Genomic DNA, 24,201 nt, shown 5'->3' on the forward strand with positions numbered 1-24,201 from the left:
ACCTTTAATTAGAGGTAAAGCGTCGTTTTCGTTCATTTGACACGATACTATGGGTTCTGTGTTTCCCGTTTGGTCACCATTTATTTAATAATGTAACATTTTATATGGTTAAAAAACGATCCTCATGGAGATGCCGGGGATTGAACCCGGGGCCTCATACATGCAAAGCATGCGCTCTACCACTGAGCTACATCCCCACTGATAACAAACACTTTCAACAGTGCCTATATATAATCACATCAACCGGGGGGGCGGGGGGGTTCCACAAAATAAACCCCTGTTCTTTTCTTTTCATTGTATTGACTTTTCTGGTCTGTATTCGTGCTATTGTAGAAAAAAAAAAACGCCTTTGCGTATTTACTGGACTTTAGATTAAATACATTTTGACTAAATATGTAATAATTAGATTAACATTAAATATCATATAATATGTTTAATATGAATATAATATACACGTTTTTTACTTCGTTGATGGTCTGTGGTACAAATTTTTTTTTCTGGTCTTCTGATATTAACTACAGATTTCCAGTGAGAGAGGTTGCCTCTACCGTCACAATCACCCTTATTATTATTGCAGTACAGCAACTAAGCAGCGTGGCGACAAGCTATTCAGATACTTTAACGTTCAATATTACCTTCTCCCTTGTGTACTCTATAGTGTAGTTACTGTTTAATACATGTAAAACCTGTCTTTCAGATAAATTATTGTATATGTCTGTATTAATTGATCTAAAATGGTGGTGCATTACCTCGATCAATCCACCTCTTAATCCCATCATTTTGACGTCATAGTTAATTGAGCGAGAGACAAGCTATCAAATGAAGGGACTAGACTATTTTTATTTATTAAATTAATATTCGTTGAATAGTGTTCATTTTCTACAAGATGCACACGAGCAAAGCTTCACAAAATCTCGACTCTTCAAGCCCAAATCGGTCGTGCTTTGAATCTGCTCGTCTCCGGCTGTATGTGTATAAATCAGTACTGGAGCGGCGGGGATGTAGCTCAGTGGTAGAGCGCATGCTTTGCATGTATGAGGCCCCGGGTTCAATCCCCGGCATCTCCATCGAAACACTTTTAAACCTCACTACTTGTTATGTTGCGTTCATGTGTATACCGAATATAATAACACAAACCGAGTGATATTTGATTTAAATATAAATGGACAACTCAAATAGATCACTTTTTATAAAACTTAATTCATAAAGAAATATACTGGTTATTCTTACAATAAAACCATTTTTTAAATACAAAACCCCAAGACCGAGTTTTAACCCTAAATCAAATACAAACACAACCTGGCCTGAAAGAAAAATTAGAGTGTGTTAGAGAAGTGAAGAAAAGAGTTCAGGGTGGAGAAGAGTGATAGCAGGAGTGATTTGTGATAGAAGTATTTGTGAGAGTGAAAGGGAAAGTTTATAGGACTGTGGTGAGACCTGAGATGTCTGGTTTAGAGACAGTGGCATTGAGTAAATGACAGGAGGTGGAGCTGGAGGTAGCAGAGCTGAAGATGTTGAGGTTTTCTTTGGGAGTGATGACGATGGACAGGATTAGAAATGAGTTTATTAGAGGGACAGCGCATGTAGGACGTTTTGGAGACAAGGTGAGGTAGGAGAGATTGAGATGGTTTGGACATGTGCAGGAAGGGACATGGGGTATATCGGTAGGAGAATGCTGAGGATGGAGTCACCAAGTAGGAGGTAAAGAGAAAGACCAAAGAGTAGGTTTATAAATATGGTGAGGGAAGAAATGCAGGTGGTTGGTGTGAAAGAGGCAGATGTACAGGACAGCATGGAGTATGGAGATGGATGATCCGCTGTGTCGCCCCCTAATGGGATAAGCTGAAAGAAGAAGAAGAACCAGGCCTGAAAATTAGAGATGGTTCACAAATCCGAAAACCAGGCTCCAGCTTTTACTATGAATTTACACAAGAGCTTCCGGTGCACTGAAGGAGGAGCTGTGGACTTTTTGGGTTGTTTTTCAAAAACAGTTTCTAGCTCTTTATGAGTTCCCTACAAAGTGTATGATACATTTAAGTATACGCACTTTCTAGTGCACTACTGAGGGACTGAGAGTGAGAGTTATTTGGGATTTAGCCACAATCTCATGCCGCATAGTTTGGCGCCTGGATGTGGCTGAGTTTGAGTTTTAAAGTAGGATTTTCTGGAGCTTTGTGGGTTTTAGGGGTCATTTCTATCGTGTATTAATCGACTCGGAAACATTACAGATTTATGGTTTAGGTTTCTTGTAAAATATTAGTTTATTGCTGTAGTTAGCACGGGATAGTTAGCCGTAGCTGTGCTCCATGCTAAAGAAGGTAAACCGAGTTCATTTCTTATTACTGCTGTTTTGCACTGACCTCTGGTATAACAGTGTCTGTGCTCATGCACATGCACAAGTATTTCAAGAAAAAACAGTTCAGGCACTTATTAGAAGGGGGCATCGTGGACTAATTTACATATGCAGTAAATCTTTAGGACTCTTTTCACTTTCAAACGTGTTACATGAGCAATTTCTGAAGACCCATAACTAAAATGGTGTATAACTTGATTAGAATATAAAAGAAGGCTCCCTGCACTGGCTTCCTGTATCTTCCTGAATTTTCATGTATCTTCCTGAATCGTATTCAAAACACTAATGTTCAAAATGGACCAGCAATTTTTGTCTTTCAGTAGATCTCTCACCCTCACTACACAACACTCAGATCCGACTCATGCTCATCCTCATGCTCATCCTCATGCTCATCCTCATGCTCATGCTTCCAGATTCTTCTCTTCTTTTCCATCCTGCCACTGAGGTGGTGGAACAGACTTCTACTTAATGTCCCAGCAGCTGCGTCTCTAACAGTCTTCAAATGACGTCTAAAGACCTTTCTCTTAGGAAGATTCTTAAATTCGAACTTCTGTTCTGGTGTTGTTAGTCTGTGTATTACAGAACCAGTCAGAATGTATTTTTTAACAGAGACTTAAACACTTTGTACGTTTTGGATATCTGCGTCTGCCAAACGCTCTGCTTGTAAATGTAAAAGATTATCATTTTTTTTCCTACAAAGATACTTTTTTTTATAAAATCCACTGCAAAATCTTTTTGCATATTTCCAGCATAGTTAAATCGAGTCAAAGCAACTATTTACATCTGGAGAATTACTAGGAAACAGCCCCAACATTAAAACCAAATTACTTGATTTGTTTTGATTTGCGTTTTGAAACAGTGTGTGTAAACGTGCTGAATCTAGAGTCAAAGTCACATTGAGAGTCTGAGATGCATAAAACTGACAGTAATGTGTTTTACCTGCAGACTGAACTAAACCAATGCAGCCAATGACACCACAAAGGGAAGGCACGACCTCACTTATTGACAAGACCATGAAGATGAGGAGAGAGGAACAGGAGCGCCAGGTTCTCCTGGCCTGGGCAGTTCTCAACGTTTCTCTGGCTGGAATGATCTACACAGAAATGTGAGGGATTCTGCTGATATTTTATACAATGTCTTGTAATTGATGCATAATGCCATGTCTTGCACACTGGCACATTAACCAAAATGAACGTGTTGCAGGTCAGGAAAACTGCTCAGTCGATACTATAACATAACTTACTGGCCAATCTGGTACATTGGTGAGTGTGACACATTGTAAAAATAATTTGTTTCTTCATTGTATGATCTTACATGATGTTAGATATCATAACACACTGTTTGAGAGATTATTAATTTGAGGAGAATTATAGAAATTTTGAATCTTGGTATTTGTGCGAGTTATTTTTGTTCTAACTGTTTATTATTGTGATTAACAGAACTCGCCCTGGCCTCTCTGTTCAGCCTGAACGGCATCTTTGATTTTTGGAAGTATTTTAAGTACACCATGGCACCTTCATCTGTCGCTCTCTCTCCCGAGCAACATCGACTCCTTGGCCTCCGCAACTCTGGTGATTATGCATAATATTTGCTTATGCATATTTCAACTATATTTTTTGCTTCTACAGATCACAGGTGTAACATTGGAATTATAGACATAATGCAGTATATTGTAAAGAGAAAGTCTGGATTACTTGAAGAGCTCTGAAGTGTCTGTGTGAAAGAATTTCTTTCAAATGCAGTGGCAGATGCCATGTTTGCTGTTGCTGTCATTGTGGTTCATAGAAGTACGAACTGTTGTGTAGAACAGTGGTCCCCAACCGTTTTTTTTGTGCCATGGACCAGTTTAATGTCAGACAATATTTTTACAGATCGGCCTTTAAGGTGTGGTGGATAAATACAACAAAATAAAATGATACAACCATAAAAACTGGTATTTTCTAAATATAATAATAAACGTGAATCCACTGTGTTGTTTTTTTGTTCATTTTGCGGGTTTGAATTTAGCCGTAATGTATTATGTGTTAGCGGCCGGAGCCCCTTTAAGAAGGTAGTGGATGAAGGTAAGACATGTGACCGAGGCATCATGACATGCATCAAGAGTGAGTCATAGACAGATGTGCCAGAGAGAATTGGGTAATTTTCCAAAATAAAACATCGTTCAGAATCAGATAATAAATAAAACGGAAATAATATAGGTTATGTATTCTCTCTGCAGCCTGGTACCAATTGACCCACGGACCCGGTGCCGGTCCGTGGCCCGGGGGTTGGGGACCACGGGTGTATAGTATTTTTATTTGCTTCAGAGTATAACTTCCTCGATATGCCTAAAAACAAGAACTACATCATTTATTTTTGTGTTCTATTGCAGGGGTGCCCACACTTTTTCAGCATGCGAGCTACCTATAAAATGACCAAGTCAAAATGATCTACCTTCTATAAAATTGCAAAAATAAATATAATTTTTTGAATGTCATTTTGAATCTACCCACACTACCTTTACGATCGACCGGTAGATCGCGATCGACTTATTGGATATCCCTGGTCTATTGTCTATTTGCACATAGTAATAGACTTTGATTTTTGAGCTGTACACATTGTATTTGCAGGAATTCAGGCCTCCCCGCCCCAAAAGCCAGAGCAGAAAGAGACTCCAGTGGTTTCCCAGTCTTCTCCACTGCAGGGACAGAATGTGCTGAGTTTCAGTATTGCACGGCCCCCCAGCACCAGTCCGAAATTCTCTCCCGGTTGTGTATCTGGGTACAGTCCACCCTTGAGCAACCCTTCATCACCAGGCAGTGGCAGACCCTTTTCCCCTTCTGTTGCATATGGCAAGGTCTGTACACATAGCACTGGAATCAAATCAGTTTTTAACAATAGTGGAGATTAACAAAGTAAATGTAATTTGTTACTGTACTTAAGTAGCTTTTTTACGCATCTGTACTTTACTGAAGTATTAACATTTGGAGAGACTTTTACTTTAACTTCACTACATTTCTAAGTCAAATATTTTACTTTTTGAGCGGATAAAATCTAAACTGTTCAATCACACAGCAAACCAGCAAACTTTTTTTTGATTGCCGCTTGTTGGTATCTATTTATCACGAAAATACAGTTCAGTGTCATACAGTTCAGAACATTTTAAGAGGAATAAATAATAAGGGAAACTTCCCTTATTCGCCACAACACCCTTGGCCTTATTTGCACAATTTTTTTTAAGGTTTTGGGCTCATGATAATTATAATAGAAATCAATCACTCGTTAATAGAGTGACATTAGAGTCTTTTCACATAAACTGAGTCTTGTGAAAAAATAAGTGGTACATATATTGCAATGGATACTTAAGTACATTGGAGGTTAAATACTTTTGTATTTTTTAAGTGAAAGTTTACAGGAAAAGTGTATCCCTACTTTAACTCAAGTTCATGCTTTGTGCACTTCGTCCACTACTATATACACCACTACTATATACACCATAAAAAACTAATATTTTCCAAAAACGTATAATATGTTACATATGTACTCCTGGCACTATGTATGGTGCATCACATGGAGATTAATACTGATTTGTTCATTCCACTTTTCTGGGAGGACTGTTCAGTAGGTTTTGTATAATGTGGATTTGTATGACCAATACTCTATTCATTCACAAGAACAATAGCGAGATGAGGCTTTGATCTCACAGAAAGGTGTTCAATGGAGTTGAGGTCAGGGTTCTGTGTAGTTATTTGGTAAACAATGTCTTCATAGAACTCGCTTGTGCACAGAGGCATTGTCACACCGGAAAGGTTTAGACTTTGATCCAGTAAAGTTGCAGCACACAACACCACTCTTGACAATTGTGTTTCAAACTCTGCGGCAACACACGCATGGGTGTGTTTTTGGGTGTCAGAATAATTTTGTCCGTATTGTCTATTAAGACCTGGTTATCAAGCTTATTTTGTGATTTTATGCCACGCAAACACTTGCTGTTAAGGAAAACATCCTCATTAAAGTTATTTGGTTGGTTACTTTCCACTATGAAGTTGATTACTTTTGTAGAAGAAATCCTGGAGAGTTTTATACCTCTAATGACACCTTTTTGTCAGCAGTTACTTTATTTTATTTATCAATTACATTATAACAACTGTAAATGATCTACATCAATCTACAATCTACAACTACAAAGAATTCTATTTGTAGTTTGTCCTGAAATTGTAGCAATGTATTTCACAGGTACTGAACTACAGTCTATCTACCAACTCCTCTCCTTACCCGAGCAGCCTGGGCCCAGCAGAAGGCGCCAGTCTACGAACACGCTACCGCACTTCCCCTTCTGTTTTCAGCTCTCCCGGAGGAAAAGAAGACTACATGGATGATCTGAAATCTTTGGAGAAATTCCTTCATTCGGAGGAAGAGAAGAGTCACCGCAGCCATCTGGGTAAAGTATCCACAACGTCGTCATAATAGCTGTATGCTTAATGCATAATGAAGCGGATTTTGAGGATGTGTGTATGACTTTTCATCAGGGAGTCCAGAGTCAGCTTCTCCATCACACAGTCCCACCTTCTGGAACTATAATCGCTCAATGGGTGATTACTCTCAGAGCCTGAGGAAGTTCCAGTACCAGCCGGCCTGTCGCTCCCAGGCTCCATCGGCGCACAAAGATGAAACTGAGCTGGGATCCAAACAAGCTGCTGAGGAGGTAAGCTCACTCGATTTTTGACTGTTGTGTAGAGAGAGAACCAGTTCAGAGGTTTTAATGCAACCACGATGCACCACAGAGCACCACAGGAGATCATTTCTGCGGGCGGAAATCAAACTATATAATTCTTTCATATGAGTGTTTTTCTGTCACCTGTTTTCCACTGCTTCTACAATTTCCATTTCATGCTGCTACACTTATGATTTGACTTGATATAAAACTTAATATGTACATCTATTTCTATTTTCTCATTTTTATTTTTAATTGAATCCTTACTACTTACTGTGAGCAACTGCGACCAAACTATCTTTTCTTCGGGATCAATAAAGTATTCTGATTATGATGATTCTGAAGTTTACATACAATAAATTGTGCCAGATATTTTAGTTTTATTTCAGTATTTGAACACAGCCCATGCCTATTGTATTATTATAATATGTGGTGCAGTGTATTATAGTAAGTCCGGGCAGATTTAATGTGTGTTTCTTAATTTGTTAATTTGCGTTGCTTAGGTCTGGGCACGGATCACAAGCAGTCGTGTAGTTACTGACAGCATTGACAGCTGGACTGCCAAACTTAGAAATGTAAGTTGCCAAGTTGATGTTACATACACTAATGGAAAATAGGATTCTCAGAGATAGAATTATTGACAAAAAATCGAGATCAAGCCAGTTAATTTTTGATGTTGCTAATATTTTCATTCTCTCACATACAGTGGATAAATGACACCGTTCTGGTTCATCTAGTTAAAGAAATAGATTCCATCAACAGCCAACTCAGAAGAATGGGCTGCCTGGATTTACAGATTGGAGGTCTGTTTATATGACAAGTTATTATTATTATTATTATTATTATAAGTTATAATATATCCTGTATATTAAATTTTTAATTTTCACTTTACGGTTTCCTCCCCCTTCAGAGGCCAGTATCAGCAATCTGAAGCAGGCTGCTGTAGCCAAAGCCTCTACCATTCCCAACCTTAACATTATAGTGCAGTACCTGGACATCACACCCAACCAGGAGTATCTGGTAGAGAGAATAAGGGGTGACTATCTTAAAACACACTTTCAGAAAGATCATGAGTTTCTAGTGTCTGGTCAGTATTTATTCTGTACTTTTTTTTTTTTTAATGCTAATGCTGTTCCAGAGCTGGCTCACAGCGGCTGTATGAGCTCTTTTCGCTGGAATGGTGGAGGGAACCTGAAGAACCGAAAATGGGACACAAACCTGCCAACTGACTCTGCTGTAAGTTCTGCCGTCCGCTGTATCAATTCACATTCACACATTGCCACTTTGTCTACCGCATAACTGCTAAATTTTTTTATTTATTTTATTTTATTTTTTTTTTAAAGCAATGTCTTGAAGGATTTTGTGTGCAAACACTGTCAGACGTATCCATTGTTTTTTTTTTTTTTTTTTTTTTTTTTTTTTTTTTTAAATAGCACACCAACTAATGAGAGCTTTTGAAATGTATTCAGAGTATCATGTTCTCTCTTAAATATCTCAGCAGTTACACTATAACTGTGTAGGCTGCAATTTTAGGTAAAAATCAGCACTAGAGTTCAACACTTCCTGTCTCTTTTAGTTTAAGGTTCATCTATTGACATGGTTGGGTGATATAATAAGTTACAGAATTAGCTCCAGGCTAAGAGCCATTATGTAAAATACTAAGATCTTATTGCCTGTTAATGCAAAATAGGATTTATGATCAAGTTTTATACCCTGAGTAGAAACTCTGCAAAAGTCCCTTTTATTTGAGTAAAGATCTTGGATATATATATATATATATATTTTATCATCACTACTTAGCTTGTCACTCCATCTAGAACAAATATAAAACTGTCAGACATTCCAAGATATTAAACTGTATATGTATTGAATATATGTAGTTGAATTATTATTGATCAATTTCTCAAGCTTGAATTATAGCTGAGGCACACAGGACATTTTTCATCTAGGGTTGTTTTTTGTTTTTCATTCATACTTGCCTAGTGGATAAGCAGGTTAAATAAAAATATAAGAGGGAAAAACCCACTTCCTATAAACATTTTTAGAAGAATTTCTTTCTTGTGGTATATATATATATGTGTGTGTGTGTGTGTGTGTGTGTGTGTGTGTGTGTGTGTGTGTGTGTGTGTTTAATTCACTCATTTGTGGTGAAAAATATCTTGATTCTGTAACTATAGGAAACACCTTTGAATCTCAATCCCTTCTGCACGACACACTCGGAGTATGGAGGTCTGGCCTAGAGTAGCGTGCTTTTTACTGTACAGACTGTAAACTCACATGATTTAATCAATGTTTCATCATAAAAAATAAAAACATGAGAGATTAATGAATGAAGCTAAGAGAAGCGACTGCTTCTGTCTTAGCTGTTGCTCTCCATTCAGTGTGTCTTTCAAACAGTCTTATAGCGATTACATCAAATCCTGACCATAAGATTTGGGCTTTTTGTGCATCCCATTACACATTTAGTTCCCACTTGTTGTTATAATAACCGTCACTCTTCTGGGAAGCTGTTTCATGTTTTGGAGTGTGCTTATTGAGATTTGTGCTCGTTCAGTCAAAGGGGTTTGGTAAAGCCAGGTACTGATGTAGGGTGAGGAGGCCTGGGGTGCAGTCGGGATTATAATTCATCCCAAAGGTGTTACACAGGGTTGAGGTCAGAGCTTTATAGCAGGCCCCTCAAGATCTTTCACTCCAATCCTTGCATATCTTCATGGAGCTGGTTTTGTTCACCGGGTCATTGCCATGTAGGTTTGGGTCTTCTCATTCAAGGGAAGGGAAATTTGTAACGCTACCATCCAAAGCCATGCTATACAGTTGCGTGCCCCTACAAAAGAACCACACGTGGCTGAAAAAGTCAGGTGCCTTTATACTTTTGTTTATATACAGTAGGGTATTTGATGCGAAAGGGTTTCCCGCTAGCAGATTACTGTTCACATTGCTTCTGAAGACTTTTATAAATCTTTTTTTTATTTCCTGAAGATCCTCATGGAGATTCTGTGCACATATCTGGACTCCAGACTTCCGCCTCACCCAAAGTACCCAGATGGGAAAACCTTCACATCTCAGCATTTCATTCAGACTCCAAACAAACCAGGTAAAGCCATAAAGACTGTTCAAATATATATATTTATATGGGGCGATGTTTTTTCTTTACCCTTTTCTATCGTTTATACAGATCTTTCCAACGAGAACCTCTTCTGCATTCATCAGAGCAGCATCAACCCACCTCACTATCAGCTTGTGTATCAAGGCCATATCTACAGCCTGCCTAAGGTACAGTGTGTTCTCTTCTATTACACCCTCCACCCTGTGATTAATATTCAGCCTTTAATTGTTACCCTCACTCTTGTAACTATGTGGCTTGCTGATATTTTACAGGGCAGAAACAATTTGTTCCACACAATCCTCATGTTTCTTTATATTATCAAATCCAAGGAGTCTGGGATGCTGGGGTGAGTTATGCTATCAGCTTTCAAACTACTGTTTAAGTTCTCTGTGGTCCTTGATTATTAGTCTGGATATAGACAGATGCATTCAAGAATTGTTCACAGGAGCATTTACACCAGAAATGTGTTACTCATGAAAAATCAATGGGGGCTTTTGGATCATCTGAGAGCTGATCAGTTGATCAGCCTTAAATTGAGAATAGAAGTGGTATGAGTTACTGCAATTTTATGTTTTCACACTTAAATAGCTTCGTTATTTTCAACTGAACTTTTCGCGAGGTGGTTTATATTAATGAATTGACTAAAACCAATCCTAAACAGGATTTCTAAAGACATATAAGATTAATCTTTCAGTTCAAGACAAAGGAAATGCTGCCATATAAAGGGAGGAGGGGCTGCAGTGTTTGTAGATGTCACCAAATGTAAATTGGCCATGCTACACATGTACACAGTTTATAAACGAAGATCAAAATGCATGCAAGTTGCTTCTACAACACACAAACACACAGTAAATATAAAAAGGGCAGTCAAAGCTGCCCAACTGCAGCTTTACCACAGTAGATGTTTGTTCACATCCCGGTTGCAAACTTTTTAACCTCTTTTTTTTGTTTGTTTGTTTTACTGAACTCTACACTACACCACACCACTAGGCTCACTAATGTTTTACTGATTTTTGTTGCTAGTAATCATTATGCATTTCAGCTCCAACTTTTACATTCCGCATTATTTCTTCTTAATTATAACTGTATATAATTGTAATTCACAACATATCCTAGACGCACTGTGTAGAACGTTTGTACCGTTGTACCTATGATGTACGTATCTCATTGTACATTTATATCTTATGATTATCTACATATATTGTGCCTTACACATATTTTGCTCTAACTTTTCCTTTACCTATAGATCATATACATATATACAACAACGTCTGCACATTTTTTACTGCTCAAAACTTTTATATTTATATTTTTATATACAGTCTTTATATTTATATTTTTATATATAGCCTTTATATTTATTTTTATATAGAGCCTATATATTTTGTTTTATATATAGAGCCTTTAAATTTATATTTTTATATAGAGCCTTTATATTTATATTGTTATATAGGACCTTTATATTTATTTTTATATAGAGCCTTCTTAGAGCCTTTATATTTGTTTTTATATACATATAAAGGCTCTATATTTTTAAATAGAGCCTCTTAATTTATATTGTTGTACATATTTATTTAAACAGTTTTTACAATGCTACTATTTGCACTTTTGGTAGATGTAAACTGCTTTTTGTTATGGAGGGGTGGAGAAATGGAGAGCAAGTATCAGTAGAGCAGTACAGGCTACGAAAAGATTTTAATTAAAGATTCACATATGAAGCCCAGTATGTGTATGTCTTAGGATATGTTTAATTTGAAAGTAAATAATTGATACAATACTGAAAAACGGCGAGAGGGGAAAAAAAGTCACATTGTGTTTATTTTCTTTTTTTCCCTTACAGAAGAGTCAACCTGGGTCTCTCGGGGGTCAACATCCTTTGGATATTTGGGGACTAATCCTAATTATAACCATGTTATAGCTGAGTAAATCCAACACTCTTAAATGCTCACACAGTGAGTAATAAATTGTACATGACTGGTTCTAATTTAATATGAGCTGTTTTTTCATATGCTTTGGGAAAGCGGCCGCATCGTTCTTTTGGTTTCTAAAGCAACCGCGGCCCAACATCACACCACACTGACCTCTGTGTTCTCAGCTTTGACACTCTACAAGGGAACGTTGTTACCGAACGACTAAACCGGAGAAACTAGTTGTATTATGATGTTGTAAATCATCTGAATGTGATCCAGCTTTGTTTGATACAAAGTTGTAGAATGTTTCAGTGTGTACGTTGAATTGTGTGAAACTGGTGTATTTGTATATATCTGTGTTAAGATGCTTTAGTGAATTATTTGTTGTAGGCATGAACGTCTCTGCTGTACTTTTTTTCCCCCCCATTAGGCTTATGCTCTCATCCTCGTTCTTAATAAAAAAAATAGGGACTACTAAGAGAACAGAACCCAACTGTTCTATAACATCCTCACTTTTCTGTGGTGTAGGAGTTTGTTAGTGAATAGTTTCATATGCAGGGCTGGATTATATCCTAGTGTGAAGTGAATGCTGTTAGAATGTTCTGCCACATACCAGCAATAATTCTCTCTACAGTTAGTCATCAAACTCAGACAGCAGAGAGGAAGAATTACTCCTCAATTAGGCCAATTAGGATTTGATCATTTAACAGAGATTACCAGCAGCTGTAATTTTTCCTCAGGAAAGGTTTACAGAGGGGCAGTTCCTCTTATCACATTCTACATCAGTTGTACGCGTGTGTGTGTGTTATATATAAATGATGCTTAAATGCAAATGGCTCTTTCCCATGACTTTATATGCTAAAGATATTTTGGAGCATCTCACCTACTGCATTTTTTCGTCTTTTTTTCTGCTTACCAAATGTAAATCCTCATCACACTGCCTTTTCATCATCTGCCCAATAAGACTTTGAATCGAAAATGTTTTGATATGCAATAAAGGAAATGCATTTTTAGACTTCTGGGTTGATTGTGTTCTTTGTATTCCATGATTTGCTTTCATGAAGGGGTTTTCTTTATAGTGGATTTCCACCTGATGGTTGTATTGTATATAAATTGAATGTCGAAGAGTTAAAATTTCGACGCTATATATCAGGTCACATTGCCATCCCAGTGCTCCTACGTACACCAATGTTCATAAGCTGTTCATACAGGTTTCCTCTGGGTTTCTCCTGTTTATTTGCTTCAAAACTGGTACTATACACTGACAAGGCATAACATTGACATTATAACATACTCGATAAAGTGAATAACACTGATTATCTCTTCATCATGCCACGTGTTAGCGGGTGAGATATATTCGACTACAAGTGAACATTTGGCCTTAAAGTTGACGTGTTAGAACAGGAAAAATGGGCAAGCATAAGGAATTGAACGAGTTTGACAAGGGCCAAAGTGTGATTGCTAGACGACCGGGTCAGAACATTTCTTGATGCATGTGGGGAGCGAAGGCTGGCCCATGTGGTCTAATCCAACAAATTGCTGGAGAAGTTAATGCTGTTGATGCTCAACGTGCCAGGACTGTTTTCAGGACCGTCCATGACATTATGACCACATCCCTCAACATTAGGCAGGTAGTCATAATGTGATGTCTGATTGGTGTAGTGTGCATGGTGTACTCTACTGAACTGTAGACAGATCTTGGGGTGTATTCCTGCGTCCCCAGAATCCGTTGTGACTTATCAGGATAAAACACTTAACATATAAATCTTTGGCAGAAGGTCGTATTAAAGTACCTCAATGACACTGCCATCTGTTTTTCCCTACAACTACCACAATCCTTTGCGGCGGTTCGCTCAGCCCCCTCGCTTCCGGTTGTGTGTGGAGCTCTCGGTTCGGTAAAACAGCCGTGTGTGTATCGCCGCGATGTCAGTTCAGGTGGTAGCAGCGAAAATGGCCGAGGTCGAGCTTAAAGACGTCTCCAAGAAAGAAATGCCCGTCGTCTCAGCTGTTCTCCCGAAGATGGAGGAGAAAGGCTCGTTCGTAACCAGCGAGGCGAACGTTCCCCTCACATCTCCCGGCTCGGAGCCCGGAGTCAGGAGCGACCCCAGTCCTGTGAGCCCGAACCTCGTCAAGATGCCTCAGGCGTCCGCCATGAAGCGGCCGGACCCGCAACAAAACGGCGGCGAGGCGTTCATCAACAGCGACGGCACAGTCGCCGAGGCTCCGCGCATGAAAAAGGTAAGCGGCGCGGACCCGCTCCCTGTCCCCCCTCATGTCCCCCTCTGTGTCCCTCTGCAACACAGCGCTTCACCCCCTGGCTTTCCTTTAGCCTGTTAGCTTGTCATTGTGTGACGAAGGCTCGCTCAACGGCGCAGTACGTTACACCGTCAGGGTTTATTACAGTTATTCCGAATAATTGACTAATCGGAACGGATTAATATTCACCTAATAAAAACCCGGACACTTCATCCAGTTCAACACAACCTGCTAACTCTACGCCAACTGGGAAACTTAGCACGCATGCAGATACCGCTGGAGTTCAGTGAAAATATTCTCATAAATCACAATAAAAAAATCAAACCAACAGCTTTTACATGAACTAATAAACACGAGGTGAACGATACTGTAGTGAATGTGAGCTGTTTAGGTGGATGTTGATGCCGCAGTCAGTTCGCTTCACTGCGGTTTCAGTTTAGCTGGGTTAGCATAGCTCGCTAGCATGCTAGTCCGCAGTGCGCTGTGACTGCGCCGGGGTTTGTGTTCTGTATGAAATCTCCACATTTTCTTCCTCCTTTTCCTCCTCAGGGCAAATTAGAGATCTGGTTCGGTTCGATTCGCATCAGATCGTATCTACACTTGAGCTCTGAACGCTGAAACGCTACAGGTAGAAAGTCATTCATGCCGCATGCGCACCGTAAACCCCCCCCCCATTACCTTCTGGTGTGCTCCGTTATTCCCATCATTGTGGGTTTTCCACAAATTCCATTGACGAGGTTCTTCCCGTTGACGTCATCACCTCGGTGGGATTTCGGGCATGGTGTGATGAAACGCGGCGTGACGTCATCACATCGATGGGATCCCTGCATGGTGTGATGTAATAAGAGGTGACGTTATTGCCTTGGTGGGATTTGGGCACGGTGTGATGTAATGAGTCCAGACATCATTACCAAAATGGGAATCATGCACGCTATGATGCAATAAGGCTTGATGTCAGTCGTATTCTGGGTACGGTGTGATTTAATAATTCATGCCGCCATCTCCATGGTGGTATTTCAGGCATGGTGTGATTCAATTAGGTGTGTGACATCATCCACTTGGTGGGATTTCGGGCACGGTGTGATGTGAGAAGATATGTTTTAAACACATGGCTGAATATAAATCCTGGAATATACATCATCAATAACATACCTTTTTCTTTTCTCGTCGTTTCCAACAGGCTTCTCGAACACACAAACACGTTTGCACATACACATTTATTATTATTATTATTATTATAAATACAATTATGAACCATTTAATGGCTTCCCACGGGAGTCTCTCCAGCATCAGCCTACACACCGTCAGAGCAAGGTCATCCAGATCCTTACGTGTGCCTGCCTGCAGGAACGTTTACATTCTCCATCGACGAGCCCCAATTTATTAACCTTTCATGAGAAAAACACAGATTGAATTTTTCTTTTTCTGTGTAATAATTATTACCTCTAAAATCAGATGATTGCACGTGGCTGTCTTTGACGCCTTTCACGTTTAAAGCTTCTTTTCATGATTAAGATTTAAGATTTGCCCAAATTTAATTCAGTTAAATTTTCAGTAAATTTTTATTTGTATAGCGCTTTTAACAATGAACATTCTCAGCGCAGCTATACACAGTTAATGTGGTGATAAAAATGAATCAGATGATCTTTATAAGTGTAAGTTTGTCCCTGATGAACAAACCGGTGGCGAGTGTGGCAAGGAAAAACTTCCTGAGATGGCATAAGGAAGAAACCTTGAGAGGAACCAGACTCATCTGGGTGGCACCGAATGTTCATTTATTACAGCTAAACGATGTTGAGGTGTGCAGTGATGATCAGATGCAAACTGTAGTCCTAAGTTGACATTAACTACAGTCCAAATCCAAATCCTCAGAGTTCTTGTTCTTACTTCATAATTTCATGGAGCCCAGGGCGTTGATGAGAAACTCTGCTTCACAGAGTGGCCTCCAATTGAAGAGAACACAATCCAGAGGCATGCCTGGACGAAGCGGGCAGATCCGAGGGGAGGAGAGGGGCAGGTACAGTGGTCACTGTAACCTCAGGAGCATATATAACTCAACAGAGTGAGAGTGAGAGAGAGAGAGAGAGAGGTGACTGGGAGAGAAGGATATGGATTATGAAGTATCCTTATTGTTGTACGAAAGTTAAAGACCCTGTGCTGTTGCCTACTCTGGCAAGACTCGCTATTGCAGCATAACTAAAAGCATAACACAGACATGAGGGATCTCCGGGATAAGAGACGGCCCACCACACCACTGTCAACAAACCTGAGTAAACATGCAAGAGTGAGGGGACGACAACATACAAATATCCCTGTTCACCAAACACTCAGTATCCATGATCCCTCCAGATCTGCTCCTTTACCTAAGAAGTCCAATCTACTGATAAAAGATACTAAATAAATGTTTTCAGCCTCGACTTGAACACCGAGACTGTGTCTGAGTCCTGAACACTGTTTGGAAGGCTGTTCCATAAATGTGGGGCTTTATAAAAGTAAGATCTGCCCCCTGCTGTAGTCTTCATTATTTGAGGTACCAACAAATAGCCTGTACCCTTTGATCTAAGTAGGCGTGGAGGATCATATTAGTGCAGAAGTTCACTCAGATACTGCGGCGCGAGACCGCTAAGTGCTTGATCCGTCAGTTGGAGTATTTTATAATCAATGTGAGATTTAATTGGGAGCCAGTGTGCTGCTCTTGCTGCTGCATTCAGAACTAACAGAAGCTTATTTATGCACTTATTCGAACACCCAGACAGTAAAGCATTACAGTAGTTTAATCTCGATGTAACAAAAGCCTGAACTAGTTTTTCTGCATCCTGTAACATATTTCTAAGGTGAAAGAAGGCGATCCTGGTGATGTTATTCACATAATAAATTGACTTTGTCCGCCTCGACCGTTTGCTTTCATAAGTGCAGCTGACTCATGATTGTCTTTATGAGAATGCAGCCATGCCCTGAAACACTCACAGGTGGTCGTTTTGAACACTACACAGTCTCGGGAGGTTCCTTCCAGGCTGCATAAGCATTCATTTGGATTGTTTTGAAAGCTGGATTTTCAGTGTACACTGGCATTTTCAAACGTTTCTTATCCACAGCAAAGTGTGTGGAAACACTTGCATCCCTGTACTGTTCATGCATGAAAATGAAAGAATCTTTAGCCCATGTCATTTTCATCAGACATTTATGTGCTTGTTCCTTTTGAATCGATGTGATCGCATGTAAACAATTTTGTCCTGTTTAGGGGGGGGAAATGCAGCCTGAAGGTTGGACAAATCTGTTATTATATTGTCAAGATTATTTCTATAGCGCTTTTCACAACAGACATTGTCTCAAAGCAGCTTTACAGAATTTTAAGAGTTAAGGTGAATGGTGTGCATTTATCCCTGATGAGCAGCCATGGTGACTGTGGCAAGGAAAAACTCCCTTAGATGTTATGAGGAAGGACCTTGAGAGGAACCAAAATCAAAAGGGAACCCATTCTCATTTTGGTGACATCAAAAGTGTGATTATAGTCTTTATACAATAACACTGGAGAGTGAGAACGAACATGAGCACTGGAGTGTAAGATTATAAGTAATGTTCTTTCTACAGTCTTTTACAGTCATTTGTGGTTATAAAACTAAGAGCTACTGAGCAACTCATAAAATGGCTTAACATTTGCTATCATCATAAATCCAACACCAGCTTCTCCATGCCAGAGCCTTCAAAAACTCAAGGAGGTCCAATGTCCAAACTCCACATGAAGTGGGATCCAATTGGCACTGGTACGTCTCTAGATGGTTCGGGATGTTTGCGGGGTCGGTCATTATTCTTCACCAATAATATCAAATCGAATAGTGTGCACAAATGGCTGCAGTACAGCCTTTTCCACCATCTTGTTTGTTTTGAGTTGAGTAGATCACATGACTATCAAATCACTAAATAGGCATTGTACAAAATTTTTGTTTTCTCAGTCCACCTTATAATGCGAAATGGGATTTTTTTAAAAATGCATCCACCTAAGAGAGAATGGTTGGCATTTAAGTGTGGACAGAAGGGTGATGGTTGGGGTTCATGTACCCTCAGGTTTGTTAGAATCGATTCCAAAAATGTACTGTTTCTTCTAAATGCATAAAACTGTATGGACAAAAGAACATCAGTCATATGTGTTTCTTCCCCAAACTGGCTTTGGGGGATGTCTTTGGGTTCTGCAGCATTAAATTTCACTTCACTTGAACTAGGAGACCCAAACCTGTTCCAGCCTAACAATGTCCCTGCACACAAAGCTAGCTCCATAAAGATATGCTTTAAATGGTTTTTAGTGGAAGATCTTGAGTGGCCTGTGTATGCTGTTTAGCTTTGGCTTCATTCCTATTGAACACCTTTCAGACGAATTGGAACGCTGACTGCACCCCAGGCCTCCTCACTCGGTATCTGACTTCACTTACACCTTTGTAGCTGAATGACCACAAATCTCCACACACACACTCCCAAATATTGTGGAACATCTTCCCAGAAGACCGGAGATTATTATAAGAGTAAAAAAATAAATAAAAATTGTCCAGATAGTGTAACAGTATAATTGTTAATATGGTACACTGCTGTTACGGTTCTCTTGTTACTGCAGCTACAATCAGCAGTTTACAACATTTTTTGCACTAGTGATTTTTCCACACTCAACACTGTTTCTCATGATCTGTCTAGACGACCAGTGTATTTATTTTATTGTTTGCACGTGTCTCAAAGTGTTGTGTATTTGCAATATAGTTTTGTGTACCGTGCCATTGTATTGTGTTGCACCATGGTCCTGGAGAAACAGCAATTCTCCAGGTTATGTAGTGGAATGCCAATAAAATCAAACCATATTCTGCTTTGCTGACACTCCATGATGATTTATGGCGAAGGTGATATAACCCTTGTAAAAGAGCTGCATTCTCATTGATGTTGCACAGCCGCTTTTTGGATAAACATCTGATCTACAACCACATATTAGAGTCTATTTTAAAAGGTGAGGTTTTTGCGTTCACAAAGTTAAGGCAGAAAATGGCATTTGAGTAAACCATATTTTTTTACGGAACTTGCTTTGTGCACAGGTGCATCATCATGCTGGAACAGGTTTCTGTGAAGGATTTCTGATTTGTTGAAATTACCACTTTGAAAAATGAGGTCTATTGTGTGAAAGAGACTCCATCCTTAACTTTCCATCAAAATCCAATTTGGGGTATTTTTTTCTCCTCACCAGGGGTTACTTTTCATTTTCTGGTCTCGGTTAAAGAAAAAATTGTTTTGCACAGCAAAAAGTATTTAATCTTTTAAAATTTTACACACTTCGTTTTGTTCCAGTGCAGCGGAGTCGTATTTGAGAAATCGCAGCGAGGGCAAACTTAGCTTTGTGTGTAAATGAGTTCTGATTGCTGACGACAGAAGTCATTTACTGGTAAAGTAGTTGGTCTTACTGGACACGGTGCTCAGACCATTTCTACCAGAGAAAATGATAATTGTGTGGGCAACCCCTTTTAGACTAATGTGAGTGAATGTCTGGAAAGATAAAGCAGCGTAAAGGCAGTGCTGAAGCTCTTGTGTACCCGGAAGGAGTTCATTTTTTCTGTTTAAGTTCCTCTGTGCTGCTTGCCTGCGAGAAATCACAAATGTTTGATTGTGGTTTCACAGCTAAAGGGTTTGAGGAGGCTTGTTAATAACCTTACAACCCAAAGATTTATAGCTAGAATATGATTGCGGGTCATATAGCAAACAAGCCGACTCAAATACGGTCCAGGAATTCTTTGATCTTTGGTGTTGAGCAATAAAATTATTGGACTTTCCATAGCCAAGAAAATTACAATCTCCTCCAGGGTAGCAGTGTTGGCAAAAGTCACAGAAATCACCCTCTTATCATCAGTGTGCAATAAAGTCGTTGCATTCTGCATGTTCTGAACTCGTCTTCAGTATCCAGCTTGATAAATGTGTGTGTTATCATGGAGTTCTTGATCCCTGGGACAAGGACTGGGGGACTTGTTTATTACATCGATGAATTCCTCTAATCCATGTCTGCCCATGTCTCCACATCACACATTCAGTGGCTGTGCAGAAGCGTCTGATGGAAGTGAACAGTGTGCTTTGGGTTTTATAATTGTTTCAGCATCATTTGATACTGCAGTCAACTTTTCACAGCAGGAGATTACTCCGATCGTGTGGGAAAAACAGCCAGTTCAGTAGTCAAGAAGGCATGTCGTTGTGGTGTTTTCATTCCGATGCTACAATATGTTCCTCCCACGCTTCATTCAAGTTGTTGTTTTGTTTGGGAGTGTTGCCTTTTTTTTTTCTTCTTTTTTGCTGTACAGTTATTTGCTATTTCAAGGACTATAAATGAAGCCTGTGGAGCAAAGAGAAGAATACAGATGATGTGGCTTGTATTTAATAATAGAATTTTATCATTTTGGTCAATGCTGTTCCCAATGGTGGGTTTTGGTGTCGAGCTTTGAGAGCCCTACATTTTAAATTTCTTCTGTATAATTTGACAACTGCAACATATGAACGGTCAGTAACAAGTGACTTATAATCAAAGGATTATTCTTTTTGCCAGCATAGTAGGAAGAGCGTTTTCTTCCAAATAGATTTCTTGACACAACAAAGAGTACATCTCTTCCTGCTGCGAGTTTTACATGATCCATAAGCAATAAAACCCAACATGGCGTGTTCTATAATGTGGTGGTGCTATACAGTCTTACAGGAAGTTCAGAAAACTTGGTGTATAACGTTTACCCTCGTGTAATGGAAATGACCTCGTGTAGTCGTGACCCCACGACGCCTGTTTTACATTTGAGTTTGTTTTTTATTAGTTTAGGTTAATGACTAATCAACTGTGAAATCTATGGCACTGAAATGACATTATCTCAATGGTGGGGCTACTCTGGGGCCAGGGTTGGAAACTTAGTATAATCCAAGGGTTTAGAAGGTAAAGGGTTTAGTGTGAAGATAGTGGGGATGAGGTGGAAGAAGACTTTGCAATGGATCATGATTACATCATTTACACCAGATTTTGACATCAAATATGAGTGACCCTGGTGTGTAAGTTTGAAAAGAGTGAAGTATTAATGTTTGGTTAATGTTGTGTTCAGGTGTGACTGGCATTTTTAAGAAACAAGAAGACTAATGTCTGATCTATAATTTTCTCCACCAAATGGGGATTAAATATGGAGTAAAAAAAAAGCACATTCCTTTCTTATGGTCAGATGTCCACAAACTCATGTCCCAGTGCCTTCCTGCTGCTGTATACAGTTAAATAAAAAGCAGCAGTTTATAAAAGTATCTCACAAAAGTGAGTACACCCCTCACATTTCAGCAATCATTTCAGTATTTCTTCTCAAGGGACAATACTATAGAAATGAAACTCTGATATATTTTAGCATAGCTGTTGTCCAGCTTGTATGTCTGAAAATAATGCAACATACAGCCATCATTTTCTAAATAGATGGTATAAATGTGAGTACACCCTAAGTGATAGCAGCTCTGTCACTTAACCATGCAAAGCCACATGCCCTATTCATCATGTTCATGTTTTTGTCTGCTTGACAGGACCATACAAATTTGTGTATCAGTTAGAATTTGGTGCTTTGGGTACAGATCTCTCATACTGACCACTGGATGTTCAACATGGCAACTCATGGTGAAGACTCTCTGTGGATTTAAGAATTAGAAATTTTTCTCTCCACAAACATTGGCCGGGGTCATAGAGAGGCTTTTCCTAGACTGGTTCCACTCGGAACAGACCTCACAAGGTTCTATGAAAGAAGTTGAGTCCTCATGCTGTGCGTCGGGTGCAGAAGTTGACTCCAAAAAACAGACCTATGAGTGCTGCCAGCATTACTTCAGAGGTCGCAGAAGCGATCCTCCAAAGTGTCGCTTGTCCGTGCTCAGACCATACGCCGCACACTGCAACAAGTCGGTTTGCATTGCTGCCTTTCCAAAAGGAAGCCTCTTCTGAAGCTGGCTCACAAGATTGCTGTTAGTACTGTGGAGCTGTGGTTCATTGAGGGGAAACATGGATTCCAACATGTACTGTGACATTCTGAAGCAGAACATCATGCCCTTTCTTCAGAAACCGGGCCAAACACCAGTTTTCCAACATAATAATGACTCCAACACACCACCAAGATGACAACTGCCTGGACACAGTTTTACATGTTTACTTTTGTTGCCAGTTATTTTGACAAAAATGGCTGTATGTTGAGTTATTTTTAGAGAACAGTGAATCTATACAGCTATACAAGTTGCACATTGACTAATCTGAAATATATTTAAGGTTCAGTTCTATAGTTTTGACCCTTGAGAAGATTGCTGAAATGGGAGGGTGTCCTTACTTTTGTGAGATACTGTATGTTTCAGACACACCCATAGAGATGGTTTCTTGCTGTTTGTATATATTCTAAATATAGGTATTGCAGAAAGCTGTAGAGCATAATGCATACTCCTGAAATGATACAATAGCCTAGTTTCTGTTTGTAATTTTTTTTTTTACGTAGGTTGTATTTATGTTTAACTTTTTATAGCCTGGTGAGAAAAATAAGACTGAAGCAGTGTCGGACACTGAAGGCCGTGCCTTTAACACTGAGGAAGCTGTAGCTTTTTTTAATTGAGATCCTAGTTTCAGCAGTTTGAATGAAAAGAATCAGACTTGTGTGCCATATAATGTGCACACGGATTTGGCGCGGTGAAACGTGCCACGTTCCTGTGGCACACTGCAGATCATTCAGGTCATAAGCATCCACCCTGCAGTGAACACTAATGACTCAGTGCTTCTGTAAACAATCAGCATTCACAATAACTGCATTAATTAGATTTCTCTTCCGTGTGGTCTTAATCAAAACTCTTTTGGGCATCATAAATATTAGCCCTTTTTTCATATAATTAGGGGTTTGAGTGGTATTAATAAATGGCAAGCCATTGTGAAAGTTAGACTTTTTTTTTTTTTTATTACTGTGCTGTAATGTATACATGACAGATAAAGGCTCTTTTAAATGTCAGTCGTAATGATGTCACAAATGCCCACACTTTATTATTGGTTTAAAGGGATTTTTGCATTGGTTCTCACACCAAATTCCACTTTTCACCCGTGTGGTTTCCAACATGATTTTTTCCTTAAGAATTTCTCCACTATGTGGACAGGCACCGTTTATCACTATGGTGTAAAGTTAATTGACTCTGAGGAAAGAAACACTGAAATAGAAACACCGTGAACCTAGGCCAAAGTATTGATCTTGCTGTTCCAGCACTTTTAGATGGGGCAGTATATTTCACATCTCTCCCATCTCTTTTCTTCAGTCCTAGCCATGATGCTGTATAGTACTCTATAGCAGTAAATGTTTAGAGTCAATTTGTACATATAGGGATATTTAGATGATGATAATAAGCCGAACGCGTTTCTTGTACCTTAAGAAACCGCAGAAGCAGCGCTGATGATGGTGTTCCCCTCATAATACACTAAAATATATAATTTTTTTGTTTTAGTATTGAGATACGAGGTATGAGAGAGTGGGTCTCTAAATGCAATGTAAATTAATGGGGCATGAGGGAGGTGTGTGTGTGTGTGGTTAAATCTATAAGATTATAGGTAATGTAATGCAAATTCATGGCTTCATGTCTGCTGATGATTTACTTTATAGGACGAATGTTTTGCATTAATTGGATTCGAAATGAAGCAATAATTGTCGTATGCAGATTGTCAGGCTTGTTTACTCTCAATTCTCTGGACCAAATATTTATATATTCCTGGCTTGTTGCTGTCAAAAATCCCATCTCGCTGGTCTTGGCAGTGAATCCCACAGATGCCGCCCTGGAAATAGGAAATGACTGTGATTTTGTTCACTGGGCCGTGATACCTGCATGATGACTAGGTTCGACGCAT

The 24,201-nt window shown here is 39.3% G+C and overlaps 2 protein-coding genes across 3 annotated transcripts in view; both read left to right on the forward strand.

The window, feature by feature from the left end:
* Positions 1–2,084: 2,084 nt before the first annotated feature.
* tmem209 (transmembrane protein 209) lies at positions 2,085–12,430 on the forward strand. Its single transcript, XM_083527773.1, has 15 exons — positions 2,085–2,318; positions 3,299–3,458; positions 3,557–3,615; positions 3,793–3,924; positions 4,963–5,189; positions 6,569–6,773; positions 6,862–7,037; positions 7,550–7,621; positions 7,753–7,849; positions 7,957–8,082; positions 8,185–8,282; positions 10,026–10,140; positions 10,222–10,319; positions 10,425–10,498; positions 11,993–12,430. The coding sequence occupies exons 2-15, from the start codon at positions 3,313–3,315 to the stop codon at positions 12,045–12,047; spliced, it is 1,680 nt and encodes a 559-aa protein (XP_083383899.1). The 5' UTR covers positions 2,085–2,318; positions 3,299–3,312; the 3' UTR covers positions 12,048–12,430.
* Positions 12,431–13,902: 1,472 nt separating this feature from the next.
* The window catches only part of ahcyl2b (adenosylhomocysteinase like 2b), a 35,084-nt gene continuing 24,785 nt past the window's right edge, over positions 13,903–24,201 (forward strand). Inside the window, exon 1 of one of the 2 annotated variants that reach the window (XM_083528465.1) lies at positions 13,903–14,300. In XM_083528465.1, the coding sequence (XP_083384591.1) occupies positions 13,986–14,300 (315 nt within the window). In that variant the 5' untranslated portion in view covers positions 13,903–13,985. The remainder of the gene's footprint in view (positions 14,301–24,201) is intronic. The other variant, XM_083528464.1, reaches the window with a different exon arrangement.

The sequence above is a fragment of the Silurus aristotelis genome (genome assembly GCF_946808225.1).
Source record: "Silurus aristotelis genome assembly, chromosome: 24".
Lineage (NCBI taxonomy): Eukaryota > Metazoa > Chordata > Actinopteri > Siluriformes > Siluridae > Silurus > Silurus aristotelis.